The sequence below is a fragment of the Simochromis diagramma genome, unplaced genomic scaffold (assembly GCF_900408965.1).
Source record: "Simochromis diagramma unplaced genomic scaffold, fSimDia1.1 OVJJ01000321.1, whole genome shotgun sequence".
Taxonomy (NCBI): Eukaryota; Metazoa; Chordata; class Actinopteri; order Cichliformes; family Cichlidae; genus Simochromis; species Simochromis diagramma.
The window spans coordinates 3346289-3370070 of record NW_024386772.1 but is presented as its reverse complement, the minus strand read 5'-3'; the positions used below and the strand labels follow the sequence as shown (position 1 = coordinate 3370070).

The 23782-nt window shown below is 38.7% G+C and overlaps 3 protein-coding genes across 6 annotated transcripts; 2 read left to right on the top strand and 1 right to left on the bottom strand.

Annotated features, from left to right (window-relative positions):
• Nucleotides 1–3860: 3860 nt before the first annotated feature.
• On the top strand, nt 3861–12170 carry LOC120740568 (amine sulfotransferase-like). Of its 2 annotated transcripts, none has more exons than XM_040043022.1 (7): nt 3861–4417; nt 8390–8538; nt 8632–8840; nt 10615–10741; nt 11105–11199; nt 11304–11506; nt 12107–12170. In XM_040043022.1, the coding sequence occupies exons 1-7, from the start codon at nt 4407–4409 to the stop codon at nt 12153–12155; spliced, it is 843 nt and encodes a 280-aa protein (XP_039898956.1). In that variant the 5' UTR covers nt 3861–4406; the 3' UTR covers nt 12156–12170. The 2 variants fall into 2 exon arrangements, with proteins under 2 accessions (XP_039898956.1, XP_039898951.1); XM_040043017.1 differs by lacking the exon at nt 12107–12170 and adding an exon at nt 11557–11876 and having other exon boundaries at nt 3868–4417; nt 11304–11475.
• Nucleotides 12171–14721: 2551 nt separating this feature from the next.
• LOC120740556 lies at nt 14722–20246 on the top strand. 3 transcript variants are annotated; one of them, XM_040043012.1, is made up of 4 exons: nt 14722–15371; nt 15640–15736; nt 16111–16221; nt 16641–16956. In XM_040043012.1, exons 1-4 carry the CDS (start codon nt 15016–15018, stop codon nt 16743–16745), a joined length of 669 nt encoding a protein of 222 aa, XP_039898946.1. In that variant the 5' UTR covers nt 14722–15015; the 3' UTR covers nt 16746–16956. The 3 variants fall into 3 exon arrangements, with proteins under 3 accessions (XP_039898946.1, XP_039898936.1, XP_039898925.1); XM_040043002.1 differs by lacking the exon at nt 16641–16956 and adding an exon at nt 17039–20246 and having other exon boundaries at nt 14746–15371; XM_040042991.1 differs by lacking the exon at nt 16641–16956 and adding an exon at nt 17039–20246 and having other exon boundaries at nt 14746–15736.
• LOC120739163 lies at nt 20207–23296 on the bottom strand. The gene is made up of 9 exons (XM_040040864.1): nt 22747–23296; nt 22392–22463; nt 22195–22283; nt 21980–22082; nt 21638–21740; nt 21506–21558; nt 21321–21399; nt 20604–21100; nt 20207–20404 (listed from the first exon to the last, which is right to left on the bottom strand). The coding sequence occupies exons 1-9, from the start codon at nt 22795–22797 to the stop codon at nt 20207–20209; spliced, it is 1245 nt and encodes a 414-aa protein (XP_039896798.1). The 5' UTR covers nt 22798–23296.
• Nucleotides 23297–23782: the final 486 nt, after the last annotated feature.

Below are 23782 nucleotides of genomic sequence, written 5' to 3'. Positions count from 1 at the left end.
TCAGCGCTGTCATGTAAACTTACTCAAACCGTATTATGCAAGTGACCAAAATTCTAGTCGGTGTGTTAAGGACACCGTTCACCCTTGTTTGTTTCTTCACTTCCGTACTTTTCTGAAATTGATGAAATACCAGAGCCTGATGACAGTTTGGTCATTTGAAAAAATTTCTGTCTCTTTGTATTCTGAATAAATTGGTGAGGTTCCTACTTGCACGGACTTGATTGATCATGATACATGATACATGATGCCAATGCATTTTCTTTCCATCAACGAACTGTTAATTGAGCAGATTTGACACAGTTTCTTGAGCTAGTTGAAAACTTGCCCCCTCCCTCTGCTATCAGTGTTTGAGTTTGTGTTGAGTTTGAATTTGAGTTTGTATTCCCTCAGCCGCAGACTCGCTGCTGTTTAAATGTTTGAAAAGGAAGATTAGATATAAAAAACGTCAAACATAGACTCAGTCTGCCTTCACATTTGATATGAGGCCAGCACGTATAGTGGCTGTGTCCTGTTTTAAGATCATACATGTAAAATTGTTGTCTGACCTCCGTCGATCCAGCCGCTCAGAGTCCGTGGTTACCATGGTTACTGCATAAGCAGCTATAACGTTAACAGCTGGCACTGAGGAAACCTACACCAGCATGGGTGTTTATGTTTTTCATTGCAAAAGAACTGTCTGAATGGTTAACTGAAGTTAACTTGGATAAATTATAGTTAAGGAGTTTCACAGATAACGCCTACGTGAGCGACTGTTCACCTGAAATCAGCAGGCTATTACTGAAATACATGTGCTATATCATAAACTATGATATAAATAGGGAGGTCCTATTAACATGTTTAGTTTTAAAGGACACCTTCCTGCCTTAATTAGTCTCCTTCATGAGCAGTATTAGTTTTCTTCTAACATCCAGAAGTCTGCACCATGTGTTTCATAGTTTGTAACAAGCCTTTGACAGGTAAACATAACATGACCGAAAAAGAAAAAAAAAGAAAAAAAAAGAGAGAGAGTGTTGACATAAGAAGAGAAAATGCTCTCAATTATGGAGACAGGCAAATGGTTCATTTATGTTTGATGTGTGTTTATTCCTCCCTAAATATCGTCGGTGAAGTTTGCCATGCACGTCAGATTTTCCTGCGCATTTTTATACCTCTGCCAACAGAGAGAAAAAAAAATCACATTCTAACAGACAGCTGGTGCTTAGAATACAGTTGAATAACTATTAAAAAACAGATGATATTTAGATGATAGTTCAGTCTAACACATGTGCCAGTGAACCATTAAACGTCTGTGAAACTATGCAGTTATGAAACGTAACATTAACCTCAGCCAAACCGATTTGCTCAGTTGTAAATAAAACAGCGAAGTAAACGTGACCCGACAGACAGAACCTGAGTGAATGAAGTCCAGCGTTTAACCACTGAGAGCTAAAACTCAGCTGAGGTTTCAAAGCTGTGTGCCGGTGATTGGACATCAGCCGCTGATGAAGCTGCTTCGCCTATAAAGTGCTCTGTAAGGAAACAAGCTCCAGCAGCTCTGCGCTCGGGGAAAACACTATATTTACTTATCTTGTGCAGAAAAATGCGCTGACATTGCTTTATATCGAGTACGGGCTGCCCGGTTAAACTGTGACTATCACCAGGTAACGTAGGCGTGTTTCTTGAATTAGCAGCAGGTGTTAAACAGCTGACAGATGAGGAGGAGGATGCATGCAGGTAAACTGAGGGTCTGTTGAGCTGATCGCTCGTTTCGTGAGAAAAATGTCAGCTCGTTATTTATGTTACAGAAGCACAGAGACACAAGACCAGGCGGAAAGAGACGATCGTTCGGTGAAAATGAGAATCTGCGAATGCAACATGTGGAACACGGAGAGTGGAATATGTAAACAAACCGGTTAACGTAACCCCCTGGGTGCACTCTGCATGCTGACTGTTAGCAGAGCTAGTGAAATCTCTGAAAACATCTGAGCACTTTTGCAAACATGTTCTATGTTGACAACCTGACCAGACATACGTCGCGACATTCGCGGCTAAAACACTTTTAAAAGTGTAGCTGGTGACAGAAAAACGGGGTATTTTAAAACTACACCACCACCATTGCTGCCTGTGATTTGATCTGCATTCTGGGATACCTGGCTGCCCCAAGTCTACACAAGCAATCGATTATCTAGGATCGACCTGTTTTGACTTACTTTGCACGGCAACCAATCAAATGTTAGAGAAGCTGCATGGGCAGCGTTAACCCCGCCCCCTGAGTTTGATGGGTGAGGCTGACAGATAAAATTATTTCATGATGAGAGCCAGGCGCCATGACTGCCAAAATGAAATAAATAAATATATCATTAAATAATTAATTAAATGTGTCAATAATTATTTAAATGTGTCAATAATTAATTAAAATGTGAAATACATAAATAATTAATTAAATGTGTCAATAATTAATTAATTAAATGTGTCAATAATTAATTAAAATGTGAAATACATAAATAATTAATTAAATGTGTCAATAATTAATTAATTACATGTGTCAATAATTAATTAATTACATGTGTCATAACTATTTATTTAATTAATTAATTCCAATTTTAATTAATTATTGCCACATTTAATTAATTATTTAATGGTGTATTTAATTAATGCATTATGGCAGTCCTGGCACTCCATAGATCACACCACCAAGTCAATGCGCAAAGCAGGGTCCACAAGGACATGGATGAGCATGTGTGGTGTGAAGGAACTTGACTGACCTGCACTGAACCCTGATCTTGCTTTGTGGACTGAGTTCATTGATTTGTAGGGTGAGCCAATACATGTGACAATTAAAGTGTAAGTAGTGAAGTCCAAGGTCAGTGAGAAGTACTGAGTGATGCAACTCGAGCACAAAGTACAATTCAGAATCATTAACAAGTATAACAGCTATCTTCCCAAAAACCAAGCCATCATCAGTGTCATCTACAATGGAAACGTAGCCTTCGACATACTTGGTACCTTTGTAGACAACTGCTGACACATCCAAAGTGGTCTGATTAGTGCAGCCTGCTTTTGCCACAGCTTCTTGAATGACAGTTCTTTGAACTGTAGGTGGAAACAGTTGGCTCACTGAGAGGTAGGACTGCAGTAACTGATGCCGTTCTGTCACAGTCTTGCATAAGTTGACAAAGTTGTGCACTGTTTTTGTACGTGCTTTGAAATATGAGTGCTTGCTCTCAAATCTAAGGGTCCACAAACAAATGAGTGGTCCAAAGTGAAGGATAAGCTCTGCATAATGTAACAAATAGTGATGTTTAGCTTTTAAAGCTTTGTCAGGAAACCTACTGTGTCGCAGATGTATATAGTCCTCTATCAGTATCTTTAGGTAGGCAATGTCATTGTGACTTATTTTGGGGGAACATACAAGATCAACAATGTCTCTAAGTTTAAGGCATAACTACCAAACCTCACTATCCACAGGATGTTTTATCTTTCCACCAATGTACAGAGGCAGAAGTCGCAGAAGACACCAGTTCTGTGCTGCTGAACTCCCCCAGCCTCTGCCCTGTTTTCACCCCACATGGCTTACTTAAAGCATCACTTCCTACGTGTTTGAACTGTACAATTGCTCTGTTTAACTGGTTGTATGTGAAATGCCCTTCCACTTGCACAAGGGTATCAATACATAGCGACAAGTCACTGGAAACCACTCCTTCAAATAAATCATGGCCCAAACATGGAGGTAACCCAGAGCACACATGGAAAGACTTCAGTGAATTTGTATTTGTATTTGTATCTTTATTTATTTCAGACATAATAAAACAAACAAAAAAAACCTCACCCGGCCCGGACACGGAAAGGATTGACAGATTGATAGCTCTTAAACACAGAGTCAAATTTAATTCCATTCACAACCAAGTGGTAACTTGTAGATAGGACCTCAACACTGTCTTTATAGTTATCAGCTGTTCTTTTTTGTCCAAGTGATAGTGGATCATTGATAAAGCTTTCCCTGTCAATTAAGCATTATCTGCAAAAATGTTTGCTGCAGCTGAAATTCTCAGTGAAACCACCTATGCAGTGGGAGCCCAGATTGTCTCCTAAGATGGCTATCAAAGCTGCCTTCATTATGGTTCCATCCTCTACCAGAACCCCTGTCTCTTCCATATCTTTAAGGTCTGCAATAAGACTGGAAAAAACTTTGTTATGGACAAAAGTTTTGAAGTCAGTGTCCTTGGAAAGCAGAACAAGTTGCATTGCATCAACAGAGGACCGGTTATGTGGTAAGATCTCACCTAGAGTCATGTACACTGCCAGGATTTTATGTTTCTTTTTTCCAGACCCTAATGGATTAACCACTTCAAGTGCATCTCACCCTGGGTCAACACACCTGAATCACATGATTAGTTCATTACCAGGCCTCTGGAGAACTTCAAGACATGTTGAGAAGGTAATTTATCCATTTAAATCAGCTGTGATGGATCAAGCGCTTTGGGATCCTTAGGGACTAGTAAAAGCACTATATAAATACAGGCCATTTACCATTTATTGTTGTATGAACTACACTTCTTGTAAAAAAAAACTGATTGGTAATGCGTTTGAGAAAAGCTCCTGCTGTGAACTTCCTTCTGTGAGGGCACACACACACACACACACACACACACACACACAGAGAGGGAGATCATTAATATAAAGGATTGGAGCCGTTTTTGGATTTTCACTTGTTGTTGACTTTAATATGAGTAGTCACATAAAATTCATTCCAATTTTTTGCCTTTGCTTCAATTAGGTTGTTTCTTTAAATCTACAACACTTTCCTTTTCAAAACGTTTACTGACATAGTAAGGAGGTAGCTAGGGAACTCAGTAAGTATGAGCAACAGTAGCTTAAGGACACTATCTCCAATAAAGAGGATTTCATCATCTGCAGTTCATAAAAAAGTGCCATATTAAAAACAATTCAGCAGACCCTCAGAGTGCAGATACAAACTGTTTTCAGCTATAGAGGTAGAGGTACACTTCATGCACTTATCAACATACAGTTTAGAGGCTTGCATTAGAGTGCATTGGTGCTTGGGCATCTTTTATTTAGCATGGTTATACCATTGTGAATGTAGCTATATAAACATGCTCAAGAGTCTATCATATGTTTGACATGCAACTAAAAATTCGAAAATATATTTTTAAATCAGTAACTTTGCAAATTTAGAGGAATTGTTTTTGGACAACATATGTATCACATTTTAAACAGGGTTTGAATAATCAGCGCCGACATACAGACATTTATGCACTGGGTATAACAGGAGCAGAGAAACAAGCTGTATTGTTGCTTTTCTCTATTGTATAAGCAAAGTCGTATAAGCAAAAATGACTAAGATGTTGGTGTTAACATGTCTTTTTATTTCATTCACACAGACAATGAATATCGAACAGCATACATTAAACCAGGTATCTCCCAACCCAGTAGTTACCAATCATGCGAAGCATGGCTGGTTTAACACGACGGGCATAATGACTTGCTTCTATCAGCTGTACAATATTGTCGTTAATTGCACATACTATATGTTGTGATGATCTCAGTTCAGTCATGGTGTGTTCTGCAATCCTGCTGAATTGTGTTTTAGTCCCATCGTTTGTGTATGAGCGTACAAACAGGCGTCTGGCGGGGATGAATCGGAATGTCTTGAGCCTTAGCATCACATCGTCGTAGTAGGTGTCAATGTAATACTCGGGCAATTCGAGCAAGCAGCTGTGTTGCAGTTGACTGGGATGAGCTGTTTGACATCCGTAGCATGTTTCCTGTAGAAAGGCGTTTAGCGCCAACATCACCAGGTGATGGGTTGCAAGCATTGCTTTTTACGATGAGTGCATCGGGTGCATACACCTGTAGACGTACCTAGAGCGGCTGTGGCTTGGATGATGTTCCGGCTGTTCGTGATGGTTGATACCGACGTCATCCTGCACTCCTTAGTTAGAGGTGTCTGTGTTCCTTAGGTCACTCTGTTGATGTTCCAAATGATGAAAGAGTCTTTATATGTATAAGGGTTAGACCAGACCACTAGGAGGTGTCATTACCCCCCGGGGGTTGGTCATGGTTTCAGTTGACCTCTGACATGATAAGATAAGATAATGGAACTGTTTGTAAGGGAACTACAGTTGGGATGTGAGAGTGCTGGGATGCTCTTGATAAGGGAGCCTCTTTTATTGTTTCATGACTTCTTTTGCTGACTGTTGGGGGCCTAACTGTAACCCCCTCTGTCTAACTGTTGCAGAGTTAAGAATCTGTAGTTTTTAGAAGTAACACAAGAAAAGTTTATTTCTAAAGGAATACCTGTTGTTTGTGGTGCTCTATTTAAAGCTATTAGCCTCTGTGTCTTTTCGGAGTGCTAAAGGAAAAAAGTAAAATGCTCCTAAAGTAGTTAACTCATCTATGTGTAATCAACAAGTCTTACTGTTGCAGTGTGTTTGTGACTAGTAGATAATTATAGGGCTAGTTGCATTGGAGGAACATTGGGGGTTGATACAGTGCTAGTGTGGCTAGGTGTGAATATGTGCTTTTAGAAGTATCACAGTTTATTTCTAAAGGGATACATGTTGTTTGTGGTATTCTGTTTAAAAACTATTAGCCTGTGAAACTATTAGAAAAGTGAAATCTTCCTAAACTAGTTAAATTAAATGCTGTGTGGGAATACACGGTTTTTAGAAGTATCACTGTTTATTTCTAAAGGGATACCTGTTATTTGGCAGCACGGTGGCACGGTGGTTAGCACTGTGGCCACACAGCAAGAAGGTCCTGAGCAAAAAAAAGTGCCATTATATTACTACTGACAGCTTTTTCCACCAGGCCAGGAACTTCAACATTATGCACTCCACACTGTATATAAATGCCACTTGTTTTACACAATATCCAACTACCAACCTCTGTATATTTTAGATATTTTATTTATTGTTTACTCTATTTAATTTGTAAAATATGTATACACACACACACACACACACACACAAACACACACACGTAGAAAAACATATTTAGTATACACATCCAGTAATGCATACACTCTTATATTGTACATATATTTATTATTCTCAGATTTAGCCATTCTTATCTTTTGCTTGTTTTATGTTATTGTATTTTTTGCACACCTCTGTTGCTTGTGAAGCTCGCACACAAGAATTTCACTTGCATATACTGTACCAGTGTACCTGCACTTGTAATGTGACAATAAAAGTGATTTGATTTGATTTATCGTTATGTTTTTTACAACTACATGAATGTACTATTGCTATGTGATTTTTTTTTTACTATTACTGAAGGCCACTCACCATATCAATACTAACTAGATTTTTTCAAAATCTTAATGTAAAATGAGTAACAGTATGGTGGACACATTAGGCAAGGCTGCACTTTTTGCAGTGATCTCGTATAGAAAACTATTTCTGTATCAGTAATATGTTTTCTTTTTCTCTGTTGATAATCATGTGGAACTGATCATGATCATTTGCAGCTAGCAGGTTGCTAATGCTATCCATCAAGTCTAAAAACAGTATGTTACAATGTGGAGATAATCTGATCAAAAATGATCAGGTTATATTCTAATTTGTATTCAGGCGTACATGTGCACTATGTTTATTTATATTAAGCTTGTGTTTCTGTCATGGAGGGATTGTGCTCAACTGAATGAAGGTTATCAGACATTATGAAACATATGATACGTAAAAGCGAATTTTGCCAAAGTGCTTCTTTTTTTAAATTATCTTTTTTTTCTTAAAGAAATCTACTACATCATGTGTAATTTTTTTGTCATGTATAATTTCCATTGCAAATATTAACCACAGTTAAATTAAGAGAGGATGGCAGTAAAAACTCCGGAGGTGTGATGCCATCAAGTACACTGCTGTAGAACGATCGCACTGCGTTCTCGGGAGGACTCCCGTGTAAACTTATGAAGTCTGGACTAGCAAGAACACGAGGACTGGCGTACTTGAGTATTTAGAAATGGCCTAACAGTCTGCAGTCTATGAACTAACGTCAGCTAACGCCAGCTAACAATGTTAGCTTTGTGGCGAGTAGCATTCAGTAATTGTAATAAAAATCACACATCAATAATACATCGAAGATAATGAGGTTTCGCCCATCCCTTTCTTTTTATGAAGTGGTGTTTTAATTTCCAAGTAAGAAAACCATTCATGCCCGTTCACTGCTGGCCCTGTTATTCTGGCTCTGGGTCCATTGTGTAACTGACGCCACCAACATTAACAGGACGCTTACATTAGAGCCTCTTATTGCACGTTTTGTCTGGGTTTCCAGCAATCAAAATCAGAGTATTCCCTTACTCCCCAACACTGCTCACCCAGCATCAACAAACACCATGTGACTCACAGATTTTTCGTTCCTGTGTATATTTTTTATCTGTCTTATGTAGAACCAGTATGGAGCAGATCAGAGACCGTGTTTTCAAGCATAAAAACTACAATTTTGTGGTCAGTCTTACAACTCCAGAGTACATAGACTCTCTTGAGAGTTTTGAAATAAAAGACAGCGATGTCTTCCTTGTCACTTATCCAAAATCAGGTTTGTGAAAAATTTCATACATTATTTATATTTGCTGTTTTGTGGTGGCCAGACTGATCCACTGATCACCTCTAATGTCTTTCCCCACATCAGGCACTGTGTGGGCTCAGCAGATCATCATTTCCATCCACGAACTGGATGGGAATCAGACTAAATATTCAAACAACATGGAGAGGATGCCGTGGCTGGAGTACAAGACTCCAGACACGGCTGAATACACTCTTCTTCCCTCTCCACGACTCTTCGCCTCGCATCTCCCTGAACACATCATGCCTCCAGGAGTGAAGGAGAAGAAGGCAAAAGTCAGTACTTTATAGAAGCTCAATTTTCTTCTGTTTTTTTTTTTTTTTTTTTTGCAAAAATAGAGCAAATTAAATTAGATTTGTACTTGCTAAGTTTAATTACATTTTTGTGATGTTACCTATTGGTCACTGAAGTCCAGTTTTTTGGGACTTGCACTTTGACACTTGGTAGCTTTTACAAACCAGCAAATCCTAGCAAATGAAAATAGAGTGGTTGATCTTTAATTATTTTCAAAACAAATGTTGTTTATTTGACAGTGTATAGGGTGCCCCAAGCAAGTGAGACTTAAAACAATGAGCCTGTAACACAATTTTGTAATGGGATCATAAATCAAGGAATCTGAGGGTCATTTTTATCATAGACTTGACTTCCGGTGGTGGAGGGGTTTGTGTGTCCCAAGGATCCCAGGGGCTATGTTGTCTGGGGGGGTTTTGCCCCCTGGTAGGGTCTCCCATGGCAAATTGGTTCTGGGTGAGGGACCAGACAAAGAGCAATTCAGAAGACCCCTGTGAAAAAACCATAGAGGGAGCAGTTCACCCTGCCCGGGATAGGGTTACCGGGGCCCTGTCCTGGAGCCAGGCCCTGGGGAAGGGTGCCTGAGGGCGAGCGTCTGGTGGCCGGGCCTTAGTCCATGGGGCCCAGCCGGGCACAGCCCGAAAAAGGGACATGGGCCCATCTTCCTGCGGGCCCACCACCCGCAGGATTCACCGTAGGGGTCGGGTGCAGTGTGAGCCGGGCTGCAGACCAATCTCCGTCTACCAAGACTGGCAATTCTGTGTTTTTATTTCAGTATATTTTTTTTGTCCTTTTCCTTTCTTACAATGAGGTCATTGCAGAGTAAGGCTACGTTCACACTGCAGGCGAAAGCGCATCAAATCCGACTTTTTTGACCCTATGCGACCCATATCCGTTCATGGTATGACAGTGTGAACAGCAGAAGTCCGACATTTTCAAATCCGACCTAAGTTACTTTCGTATGCGGTAGTGAATCCGATACATATCTGATGTTTTAGAAAGCGACTGCTGTTTGAATGGTCATGTCGCATTAAATCCGTCTTTTACGTCACTGACACAAGACAGATGCCAATTATCAGCGCCCAAGAAGACATTGTGAACGCTTCCTGGCCATCCAGTGAAACTATTGGGAATACAACGTTGGAGAAACGTGAACATTTTATTTGTACTGTATAATCTGCAGATTCTGACAGAAATCTGCAACTATCCTTTGAAGCATCGCTCCTCTCTAAAACAGCAATAAGGATCATTATTAGGCCATTTGTAAATAACAAAATAACTTTATAACTTAAAGCAAAATTGGGAAACGTAAAGTCAGAAACAAGTCTTTATATTAAGGACCATCTGTCAAACAATACTGTTTGGTCTGGGTCTAAACAGAGCGCGTTGTGTGTGATGTCTTCTTTTGCGCATGCAGGCCCCTTTGAGGGTTCACACTAGAGCGCATTTGCTGTCACATTTTATTTGTAGTGTGAACAAGCAGACACAAAAATCAGATTTGATCAAAAAATTGGAATTGTGCATTAAGACCTTCAGTGTGAACGTAGCCTAAGAGGTTCATCAAATCAAGTAGAAATAGGAGAAAAAGAGCTATAAAAATGTACAGGCTTTAAAACATATTTTAAAAGATATTATTTGAAATCAAATTTTGACCCTAAATTTTAAATTGTTTTTTTTTTAAACTAATGACTTTTATCATTTTTACATTTAAGTAACAAACTGTTAATATTCTGATTTTTTTTTTAAAATATATATCAGATCGTGTATTTGATGAGGAATCCAAAGGACAACGTGGTGTCTTTTTATCACTTCAGCAAAGCCCTGGCAGAGCTGGAAACTCCCGAGAGCTTTGACCAGTTTTTTGAGTGGTACATAACAGGAAACAGTAAGTTTCCTCACTTTATAGTAATCAGTAATTGATTCATCATTATGTGTGGACCCTCTGTTAGAGGGCCTGAGCTTTACTACCTAGTGATTTTGTGGTGCTGTGCTAGTATTTAGCACCGACTCCAGTTTTGTGTGTGTGTGTGTGTGTGTCATGTGCGGATTGAGCACATTGACAAAATCTGTACTACATTCGGAGGCACACTACCACTGCATGATTAGCATGGGGGACTGATCATGCCTGCAGTCATGCTGTAGGTAACTACAGAGCTTACACTTGAGCTCCTCCTCTGACATGAGGGTTGTATGTGAACTCAATTAAATGACAATGCCAAATGACTGGATGCATTATGCCACTACACAGTTTTTGCATCATCCTGGTTTGACCACGTCAGGGAGTGGTATTTAAACAGAGACCAGTACAACATCCTCTTCCTGACCTACGAGGAAATGATTTTGGTAAGATGTTTCTTCGCATTTTTTGTTGTTCCTAAGGAAACTCAAATAAAATATCTGGCAGAGTTTAAGGTTCTTTTTCTGTTGTGTTCCTGCTTTTCTTTCAGGACCTGAAAGGATCAGTGAAGAAGATCTGCAACTTCTTAGGGAAAAACCTGACTGAAGCTGCTATCAGTCAAGTTGTGGAAAAAGCTACATTTCAGAACATGAAGAAGGACTCGAAAGCAAATTATCAGCATTTTCCGCCAGAGACGTTCAGTGGAATATTCCTGCGCAAAGGTAGCATAACAGACCTGCAGCTGCTGTGCAAGTAAATGTGACTTCAGGGTATCAGGTTTTGTGTTTTTCTCTTCATTACAGGTCAGATTGGAGACTGGAAGAACACACTGAGTGTTGCACAGAGTGAAAGAGTGGATCAAGTCCTTCGGGAGAAACTTGGTGATTTGCCTTTGAGGTTCATCTGGGAATAAGCAGAGAAACCCGTCTCCCAGGAGTTTTTAAAGCATTGATCATTAAGTGCATTAATCAGAAAACCATAAAAATGTGTTTTTCTGCTATTTAAATAATAAAAAAACTTTAACAAAAGATTAATGTTTGTTCACCCAAGATGGATTCATGTCATGTAGATCATGATTCCAGAAATCAACAACGTTCATTAATAAAATGTTTATCAGTCAGTACACGGTGCTTTGGATTCTCATAATTTCTGAATAGTCACTAACTATTAATTGTGTTTTTGAATTACATTGCTTTTGAAAGTAGCCTTGACCTTCAAATATAAGAAATTTTTTTACATAAATGTACTTTTGCCATGAAGACAGTCTTCCGTTATTTAATCTGATACAGAATCAAACCTCAGACCTGCAAACAGCATCCACTGAATATCATGTAATTAATATGTGCAATACAGGTTCTTAACAAGGACAGGGCCCTGCACGGTATGTACCACCGGCAGATAGAGGAGGTGGCTGATATCCAGAAATCCTACCAGTGGCTGGACAAAGTTGGACTGAAAGACAGCACAGAGGCACTAATCATGGCAGCACAAGAACAAGCTCTGAGTACAAGATCCATAGAGGCTGGGGTCTATCACACCGGGCAAGACCCCAGGTGCAGGCTGTGTAAAGATGCCCCAGAGACAATCCAGCACATAACAGCAGGGTGCAAGATGCTAGCAGGCAAGGCATACATGGAACGCCATAACCAAGTGGCCGGCATAGTGTACAGGAACATCTGTGCCGAGCATAACTTGGAAGTCCCGAGGTCAAAATGGGAGATGCCCCCAAGGGTGGTGGAGAATGACCGAGCTAAGATCCTGTGGGACTTCCAAATACAGACAGACAAAATGGTGGTGGCTAACCAACCGGACATAGTGGTGGTAGACAAACAGAAGAAGACGGCCGTAGTGATCGATGTAGCGGTTCCGAATGACAGCAACATCAGGAAGAAGGAACACGAGAAGCTGGAGAAATACCAAGGGCTCAGAGAAGAGCTCGAGAGGATGTGGAGGGTGAAGGTAACGGTGGTCCCCGTGGTAATCGGAGCACTAGGTGCGGTGACTCCCAAGCTAGGCGAGTGGCTCCAGCAGATCCCGGGAATAACATCGGAGATCTCTGTCCAGAAGAGCGCAGTCCTGGGAACAGCTAAGATACTGCGCAGGACCCTCAAGCTCCCAGGCCTCTGGTAGAGGACCCGAGCTTGAAGGATAAACCGCCCGCATATTTTTTATATGTATATATATATATATATATATATATATATGCACGATCTGATATCCTTGTGTCGGTGTTGTTCCCACATCATCATAATAAATGTTGTTCCAGGGTCCACATTACAAGTAACCAATCACCTTCTTGTGACGTCATACTTTTGCGACTTCGAAAAATACCCCCCTAAAAAAAACAAATGTTCTTCGAGAAACCGCCTTTTGTCCGCCGATCCAGCAATTTCAACCTTTTGTCCGCCGATCCAACAATTTCAATTCCTCTCAAGATACTTTTCTATAATAAACAGTAAGCATAATACATATGTTTTCCTTGAAATGGATAGCTGTTTGTTTGCTAGTGATAGGCTACTTGCGAACCAGTGTTCTCCAGACAGAGAATTGCGTGTCAATGTATTATGATTTATTATGAAAGTACAGGTGAATATAGCTCTCCCGTCAATATATTATGATATATAATAAATGTACAGGTGAATATAGCTGTCATAACAATGTCAGACAAAATTGCAGTAGCTTCCCTGATCATTTTACAAACATAATTGAAGAGAATCTGGACTAAAAGGCCTAGACTTATGGTTGTGTGCTGAATCTATGAATCAAACTATCACCTGGAAACATAATTAACTGGTCCATAGCTGTGAAACTGGACATGAGTTCTTGATTCTATGGAGATTAACAGTAATCCAGAAATTTACAAATTTGTCCTGGGACATTGTGTAAATGTTGTCCCTGGGACATCGCGTAAATGTTGTCCCTGGGACATCGCGTAAATGTTGTCCCTGGGACATCATGTTAAAGTTGCCAGAGACATACCATATGAAAGTTTAGCTTCTTTTAGCCCCTGTTTGTTTTATATTATATATATATATATTTAATATTATATTTAATAATCACATTGTATTGCAAAAAACCCCAAAACAAGTTAAAATGAATTAATGAATATTGACTAATTCAACCTTTGTTATTTTTCCACCAGAAATGGACGATATAATTAGAAGAAGTGTTCTGAATGACGAAAAAAAAAGAACTGGAAAAGATACACAACTTTGTGTGCATGTGTCACAATGCCAGGAGGACCCATTCAGTGTTGTGTTAGAAAAATTGAACTCATTAACCCTTCATGGACATTATAAATGTTTAAATGTGGCCTCAGGTAAAGACAGGAAAAGAGACTATTACAAATTCAACTGCATCAGAGCTGGAAAAAAAAGTCGAAACAGCTACAGAGCAGTGGGCTGTAAGGCCTATGTTTCATTTAAAGTACTCAAATGTTGGAAAGACCACACAGTCATCCTGCAGCATACATATGATAAGCATGATGGGCATGATCCTTCGGACCCAAAAGATGCACATTTCAACAATATTTCCAGTGATTTGAGGAGGAAGATTGAGGAACTGCTTTCCCTTGGAACTAAGCCAGCCATCATACTAACCGAATGTCATAAATGGGCCAAAGAACATGGACACTGTCAATGGAAAATTGTATTTAGTAGTCAGTATAATCTTTTAGTGATATAAGTTTGCATATGATAGAATACTGCATGTAGTTATTTGTATTAGGAAATATTCAACCATGTATACTTAGAGGCATATAATCAATTGTGTGTGATCTCTATGCAGGCTTGGTGTGCACTCCAGGAATGCGCCCCCACGTCCTGGGAGCATGAGAGTTCGTACCTTGTTTTATTGTTTTACGGTAGGATTAACGTAGCTATGTCTGTTTTAGTTTAAGTGCTTCTTTACATATAGATGAACTGCTGGACTTCCTCACCATGTTATTTAGGGTGAGGGGGAGACTGCCCTCTTTGTGACCAAGGATGTACCTTTTGTGCCTTCATGTTATATGACCCTTTGATCAGCAGGACACACACACACACACACACACACACTGAAGTATAAAATAAAGACGGGGGCAGTGCTCAGGGCGAGTCTCTCTGTCTGGAGGCTGCCCTTGCTAGCAAGAAGTTCTGTGTGTTTCTCTTCTCTGAGTCTTTACTGAAGAAGTGTTTTATAACATTTTCCTTAACAGACACAGAGATCTTCACAACAGAGGGCATTTTGTCACACCACGTGACATTGACAGTGTTAGAACCTGCATGATGAGGAAGAAGCACTTTAACTGTGGAGACAGTCAAAGTGTACATACCTTACTTAATGGAAAACATCAAGAACATGTTCTCTTCTATCAACCATACACATCTGACCAAGAACTAATGATTGTTTTGCAGACACCTGTAATGAAATCAAACATGGAGAACTATGCAAAACAGTTAGTATTTGTTGACACCACGCACTGCGTTAACCAGTATTCATTTCCCTTATTCACACTTGTTGTAAGAGATGATCATGGGCATGGAGTCCCTGTGGCCTATGCTATTGTCAGCAATGAAAGTCAGAAAACCCTGGAAACTGTTCTTGGAATAGTTTGTGAGCATTTCCCAACTTCCCCGAGGTAAATAATACATTGACAGCTATTAATTTTGAAATAATTCCTTTTCAAAAAAGTTATAACATGCCAGAATCTAATGCTATAGCTGCAGCATGGGCTGCAAAAAACTTTCCTTTCCAGTTGTTAAAGTTATTCCTATAGGCTGTATGCAGTATTTTATATATCTACTTGTGAGTTGAAATGTTTAATTTGGCATTGAAGTGGTGCTTTGAGATAGCAAAAACATTTTCATACTGTTTAATCTCATTTAGTGTTTTCTTTTTTTCTGTAGAGCATTTATGGTTGACAAAGACTCTGCACAAATAAATGCTTTGCAGAAGGTTTTTCCAGAGTCAGCTATCCTTCTATGCTGGTACCATGTCTTGCAGGTAAACCACATTGTTTTCTTTTCACGTTGTCTAAGATGCACCTGAAACACATTTTTACAACAGGGTCCTGTTGTTATGATTTGCCTCATTGTGATATTCACCTACTCAGGTTAATGAATATAAAGGGATAAAATGTTGAGTGACTATGTCCATCCATTTAAGACCACAGTGCACTCATCTTCTGGTGGCTGCTTCCCAAAGCTCTTTTTGACATTTAAAAATATGTTTGCCTGGTTGATTTCTGTTATGCACAGGTCCTCTTGTCCAGTGAGTGACAAAGTTATTTTTGGACGTCAGCTTTCTTTTATGCTTTTTGTACAGCTGCTCCTCTGTCTCTCTCTCCAGATTAACTTTTTTTTCTCTTACATTCACAGGCTGTTAATCGATGGCTTTCAAAATCAGAGTCCGGGGTCCATGGGCTTTCTAACACCCAAAAGAGAAATGAAATCATTTCTTTCTTTTGTAAGCTGAAAGCTTGCACATCTGTAAGTGTAATTTGTCTATTTCACATTTTGATTTCTTGATTACACTAAGAGCATAATAACTTTCAGTTGCTAAAAAAAAGTTACAGAGAGATACAAAATAGATTTTTGAAACAATTTCTAAAACTGGCTTCTTATCTTGCTTATCAAAACAAGTACTTAAGCTGTGCAGATAATCATTGTGTCACCCACTGTGCAGTAGAACTTGTGAGTGGGATTCTTTCACAGACAGATGCTGAAACCAAATATGCTTATAGGTTTAGTGTTCCTTCTTAGCCATTGTAAGGGAAGAAATAATTGCTTCTTAATACAAAAACACGACATATTATTAATAACTTAAAATTCTTAATACATAATATTAAAGATTTCAATAGGTCTGTTAAATGGATTGAAATATATTCTGTTGCATCCAATTCTCTTAGGAGGACGACTTTAAAGCCACATCAGCAGAGTTCTGCCAGACATTTAAGCAATACCCTTTGGTGTGCCAGTATTTTCAGAAGCACCTCATTCAATTGTATTGCTGAAAAAAAGATATTATGCATTAATCCAAGAGGCTAAACTGAGTAGGTTCTTCATGTCATTGCCAGAACAGGTTTTAGGCAAATCCTTTAAATTCTAGCAGCGTTTTTTATGTTATCACAACAAAAAACAGAGTAGGTGGATTTGCCTAAATCAGCTAAACCGGCACAGAGCATTCCTTTATAAAAGACGTGTGCAATAGGTATTCCAATTTTTTAAAAAATAATACAGTCTTGATTTAAACTTTAAATTCCTTCAATTACAGTTACTAATCATTTCAAATAACTTTTTTTTTCAGATTTTTCCACCGCCTGAAATACCAGTTTTTATCTGGCTACAAGAATAAGCGTCTGGATGATCTGATTGAAGTGCTCCTAGGGAAGGCCGACGACTACTTCTCAGTCATAAAAACCCTGCAAGATGTGGGCCGCATGAAAAACAGGTTTGCTGACACCTTGTCTCAAGTTTCAGACTCTGCTTCAAGACTGATGGAAAGTGGTTGGGCTCTTAAAATTACAGTCAAGAACAGCCATGGAGTTAATGCATATCAAGTCCCATCTGAGTCAAGAGAAGACATAGTGTATGATGTCTGCCCTGTTGAGTCCTACTGCAACTGTACATGTGGCTTACGAGGACTTCTTTGCAAGCATCTAGTGTTACTTGCAAAATTAGCAGAGGTTGACAATGACATCTATCCAAACATGGAAACAGACATTTCTACCTTGGCAAGAATTGCAGTGAAAGAAAGGCATTACTTTGTACACTGTGAGGACTTGAAAGTGATAAAAATGCCAAGTTTGTTTGGAAATCTGTGTTTTTTTGCATCGGCTGAAACACTTCAGTGCACTTGTTGTACGTTCTCTCACTATAACACATGTGCTTGCCTGAAGGTGGCTTGTAGCCATTTTAAACAAATGAAAAACTCTCTGAAAAGTCCTCTATCAACTTTGAATGACACTCCTGTAGTTGAAAGCACAGACAAAAAATGCACAGAAGATGCAGTTGGAAAACTAAATGCTGTTTTAGACACAGTTAAACAGTGGGCATTCATTCCAGAGGGTATTACTGCAATGATAGATGAACTGCATACAAATGTCTTAAAAACAAAACAAGAAGTAGGCAAAAGTATATGCCAGTACGAAATAAAGACGACAGATAATGCACGCAAAATTAGGCCATTGCATTCTAGCAAGAAACGTTCGGCCAGCATCGACATTCCAACAGTCTGTGAAAATGAATGTGAACAGTCGATAACCACTGAAAGAGAGACATCCTCTGGAGAAAATGAAAACCTTTTGGAATACAAAACAAAAAAGAGAAGAGTTAAAGCTAAGTATATGCACAAGTAGAATTTTGTGTAGACATTTCAAAGGGACTGCATCCATTACTTCTGTTTATCGAAACCTAAAGCTGAATAGCTGTCTTAACTTTCTGCCAAGGAACAGATGAAAAGAAATTGTTTGCTCTCTCAAGCAGTTGTTATTTATGTGTGTTATTCATTACTTTGGTTTGGTTGCTGTTTTTGATACAAATTTATCTGTGCCCATTCTAATATTTTCACATGTTACTATTTTTATATTGCTATGTATTATAAATAAAGGATTACTTATTACTATTAAAGGTCTGCATTTGTAATTGTTGGTATTATTTATAAAATATGCGCTCTTAAGTTTTTTGCTCCATAAAACAGTACCTGTCACTTTTTGGACATAGAGTATCAGCTGTTGAGAACCCCCGGCTCATACAAAATAGAAGTAAAACGTTTCAACATCCAGCCTTTTTATGATTAAATACAAAGTGTAATAATAGAGTTATCAGGGTGTGATTTTGTTAATAGTTAGTCTTAAGTGTAAGTTTAATAGTAATGATGAGTAAGAAAATATAGCCAGAATAATGGAATGAGACTAATACCTGACCTCACACTGAGATTTGGTATGAAGTGGCATGTTTGTGCTAATGCTGACATTGGGGCTCAGAGTTCCTCTGTGTGTATATATTTGTGAATGTTAACTTGGCTAATGTCCAAGGGTTTGACTGCTTTCCTGTTGGATTGTATCACACAGAACGGGGATAAGAGCACCAGTGGCCGTGCACACCCTCATCTCTCTCCTTCACCCAATCATTAGTGTTGGAAATCGGCATTAGCTCAGAGTAGATTAGACTTCAGTATAGTGCAAGTGATTTGATTTTATGATTATTTGATTCAGTTTTTTCTGTGTTCAAGCTCAATTACTTTAATAAAATATGTTGAATTCAAACAAATAAATAAATAAACAAATAAACTGTGTACATTACCCTTTTAAACCTTTCTGAAACAAGACAGGTAAAAACCAGTGTATAAAAGTTTACATAGGTATAAATAGCTCTAACACTTTACTCCAGCCTGGCGTCCACATATCTGGACATCACATTTTGGGTTATTTAGACCAAAATACTAAATCTTGATCAACAAGTGCCTGATATACAGTTACGAGGACATTATACTGCAACTGTTCTATTGAAATTTCAAATGAATGTCCTCATATGTGGCTCTCATTTTTCTCAGAAACAAAAATTAGGTAAAAAAAAAAAAAAAAAAAAATCTGGTAATTCTTTGTTTCTACATTCATCGGGTTCCAATCTGCCCAAATATCAAAGAGAAATTAAAAATGCATGCCATGGAAGATTTCGGGTCTTAGGGGGTTAAAATGACCAGATCCCTGGGGCCTGTTTTCCAGGCCACTAAATTGAACCCAGTCAATTACCAATTGCACAGAATAAAAACCTACGAGGTCCACTAATAGTCCAAAAGTCCAAATCTTTAATAGAAAAGCCAGGCAGAACTCAAACAAACAATAATCCAAACGAGGAGCATATATACACACTGGAAAGTAAATAATTATAAGTTATTAAATCAGACTAATTAAATACAGTAAAACTAATAAGGGAAGACGAACACAAGGGAAATAAAAATGACAACAGTGTAAGCATACCAAAACTCAAAATAAAACAGGAAAGCTACTACAAACCGAGTGTGACACAATTACATTCATATTGAAACATATGTGATAATTTTCTTTCTTTGTAGCAGTTTTAAGATATGTGTTAAAACAGTCATTATCCTGTTTGGATTAGGAACCAAACATTTTTGCCAAATAGTTAACTTAATAGAAACTTAAAACAACAATGAACAATTTTCAAGATTCTGATTTACAGAGCAAACAAAAGGTTTCATTATTTAAGAGACAAGATCCAGTTTTTCACACAGGAACGAAATGACAGAATCCAGTGCAGCAGGGCCAAAGGTGTGTGTCAGCAAACTGAAGGTTGAGGAATCAGTCAGTTCATGTTTAAGGTTGTGTTGGATTTTGCGAAGGGTCTGTCTGTTATTAGAAAGTAAGATTAACAATGTTACACCAATAACCCAAATACGGGGAAATGACAAATAATACAAAAAAAGATACAACTTTCATATTATTTTACTAACTTACTTTGTCATATCAGCACTTGAATGGTCGATGCCTTTACAGACCATGTCTCTTGTGACATCGCAGGCCAATCTTCCTGCAAACCCGAGGGCTAGCTCCCCAGCCTCCTCTTCACTCAGAACACTAAACACCGTTACTTTAGTTTTGGCCTTCTTAGGCCTGTCAAGAATCATTGCGGGCAGTTTGGCTTTACGGCCCTAAAAAACAAAAAGTGCAAACACCAAAAGAGCAGAGAGAGACACACACACACAAACAAAGTTAAATGCTTTTGTTTACATGGTGTAATTGTGTATATGTTGCAGCAAATGCACAATTTCCAGCCACATTGTCACTTTATTGATACGAGTAACCCGGATTTATTTCAGGTGACATCAAAATCACGAAATGTATACCTACCCCAATCAAACCTCTGAAAACATGAACTGACATGTTCTCTGCGTTGATTCTGCGCTTGATCTCGTCTTCTGTTATTGTGTAGGTTTTCTTTTTTGAGCTTGGTACAGATAAGCGACCATGCACTCTGTAAACTGTACTAGTTCCTTCTGAATCAGTTTGGAATTCTGTATCTGCATCGATCCTGTCAACATCATCAGCAGCAGCATTATCTGTACTCAGACTTGTGCCGTATACTTCTGTTTCTTTTTCTTTGTCTTCAGTCTGTGTACCTTCATCTCTTTCAGTCTGTGTACCTTCATCTCTGACTGTCAGTCTTCCTATCTCACTGTTACTTGTCGGTTTGCTGCAGATGTTCTCTCCCTTAGGAACTTTTCCTTTGTCATTCGCTGCCTGATGCTTTCCCTGATGACATTCTTCGCTGGCTACTTCTATTGCTCCTCCTGTATAGCCACCTACTATGCTGCACAACTCCTTTCCCTCTGCTGTGCTGCACTGTGCTGTTACATAAAGAAGAATGATATAAACAGCACTATATCAATTTAATTGTGTTGGGAAATCCCCACAATACGACACAGTTATGTCTAAAATTGTTTTGTGTAAAAACTGGATCTTGAAACGTCCACTTTAATTACACAGTCCTGGTGTGCAAAGGCAAAATTACGAAAAATCTTTCACTTTAAACATTTTTGGACATTGTTTAGTTATATTGTGACTTACTCTCACAGAAGATACAGATGCCACAAACAGACTTTGAACAACGCATGTGTTTGTATGCACCACATTTCTGGCACTGCACCTGTGAATTTAAAAAAAAAAAAAAGAAGAAATAAACAAACAAAAAACAAATGAACAAAGTCCATTATATAAACAATCTATATGGCTAAGGACATGTCATAGTGTACCTGGTCTTTGGCTGCAATCACACACCAGCACTGACTGCACTTCCTAGTTCGATCTGCAAAATATAATTTGTTTAAGTACAAGTTACATTTTCCAATGTTAGAGAAAAAGAAGGCGGCTAATTTTATCTTTACCTATTGAGGAAAATAAGTAGTGGCAAAGTCGCGACCTGAGCTTTGGGATTTCAGTGTTGTACTCCTCCACTTGTGTTTTACCGTCAATGAGAGATTGGGCAAACTAATAATTGACAAAGAAGAAAAAAAAAAGAACAAAAGAAATTAGATTAACAAAGAAATGGGTTTTTTTTTAACCCCCCGAGAAAAAAAAACAGAGCAACCAAAGCAAAGCATTACTGCTGAAATGGTTCAATCTACAAAAAAATTTCGATTTTACCATCCTGCCTCTAAGGCTTTAAAAACCGAATAGGCAAAAATGTAAACATTACTTATATAGGTTAAAGCTATAGTTTTCAGTACCATTATGACATGCACTCCACATGAGTTCCCATCCTGTTGATGTGGGTGGCTCACATGTGACAAAGTCCCCTCTCCAGTGCAGCCTCTTGCTGAAGCAAATGAGCTGAGAGATCGCAGTTATTACAAATAAAAAGCATATAGAGAAATCAATAACCACGTTCGGTAATGATTTCAATTAAATTAAATATGTTATGTTAAATATGTTAATTAATTACCTCCAGTTTTTCAACACCGCACTTTTTCTGACCTCCGACTCTCCAAATGAATTCATATAGACTATGGTCCTCTTGGGTATGTCACAAAACTGTTTTGTAAAAAGATGGATATGGTAGGCTTGTGCCTTGAGCTTTCCTAATGAGGGACACTGAAAAGTATCATGCACTAGAGAGAGTGCAAAATCTGTGCAACTTACAAACAAGGTCCAGTGGCTGCCGTTTTCCAGACAGGCTCCAATCAATTTCTCATACATCTGAAAGATGTTTTTCTGGAAAAAAAAGAATGTGACAAGTATGCAACCATCATCCATTTCTGTCTTCTAGGAGCTTTGTCTGGTTGTAGTTCTTTTTTCTCCTCCTCTCCCCTCATCTATTAATTAAATTGTTTTCTGACCTTCCTAACTGTTTCCGACCTGTCTTCCCAATGTGATGTTTAAGCAATATATGTATGGTCAGAAGGGGGTGAAATTTTCATTGCAGTTGTACGTGTAACATTGCATGTGATAATAAAAGGCTTGATTGGTTGATTATTCAACATGAGTTGACATTTACCTGACATTGTGAAGGAGTCACAGTTTCTGTAAGGGTGTAAGAACATAACATGTGGATTTGTCACACTTCTTTTTCACAAGTTAATAACAATCAATAATTTTCATTCCATTATTAACAAGCTATCACACAATGTCCCAGGGACAACATCTACACGGTGTCCCAGGGACAACATTTACACGATGTCCCTGGGACAACATTTACACGATGTCCCAGGACAAATTTGTAAATTTCTGGATTACTGTTAATCTCCATAGAATCAAGAACTCATGTCAAGTTTCACAGCTATGGACCAGTTAATTATGTTTCCAGTTTGATTCATAGATTCAGCACACAACCATTAGTCTAGGCCTTTTAGTTCAAATTCTCTTCACTTATGTTTGTAAAATGATCAGGGAAGCTACTGCAATTTTGCCTGACCCAACCCCCGGGCCACGAAACACCCAAAAAGTTGGGGAACGCTGGTCTAGAGAACAGTGGTTAGCTAATGCTGTCGTCAAGTAGCCTATCACTAGCAAACAAACAGCAAGCCAAGTGAGGAACATATGTATAATGCTTACCGTTTATTAAAGAAAAGTATCCTAAATTCACTTCAAATTCGGCGGACAGGCGGCGGTTTCTCGCTTCTTCACTTGTATTTCGAAAAAATTCTCGAAGGCGGGTATTTCGAAGTCGCAAAGGAATGACGTCACAAGAGCGTGATTGGTCACTTGCAATGTTGAACCTGGAACAACATTAATTAGGATGATGTGGGAACAACGCCAACACAAGGATATCAGATCGTCCATATATATATATATGTATAGAACAAAAAAAAAACACCCAGCACGCCCCTGCGGGCGATTTATCTTTCAAGCTCGGGTCCTCTACCAGAGGCCTGGGAGCTTGAGGGCAGTATTGCCAACTCCTCAGTAAGGAAAATCACTATTGGTTGTCCTAAAAGTCGCTAGAAGTCACTAAATGACATCATCGCCTAATTTGCATAATTGGTCATGCTAATCTAATTGTAACCTATGTTGTTGGAGAGAGAAATAACATT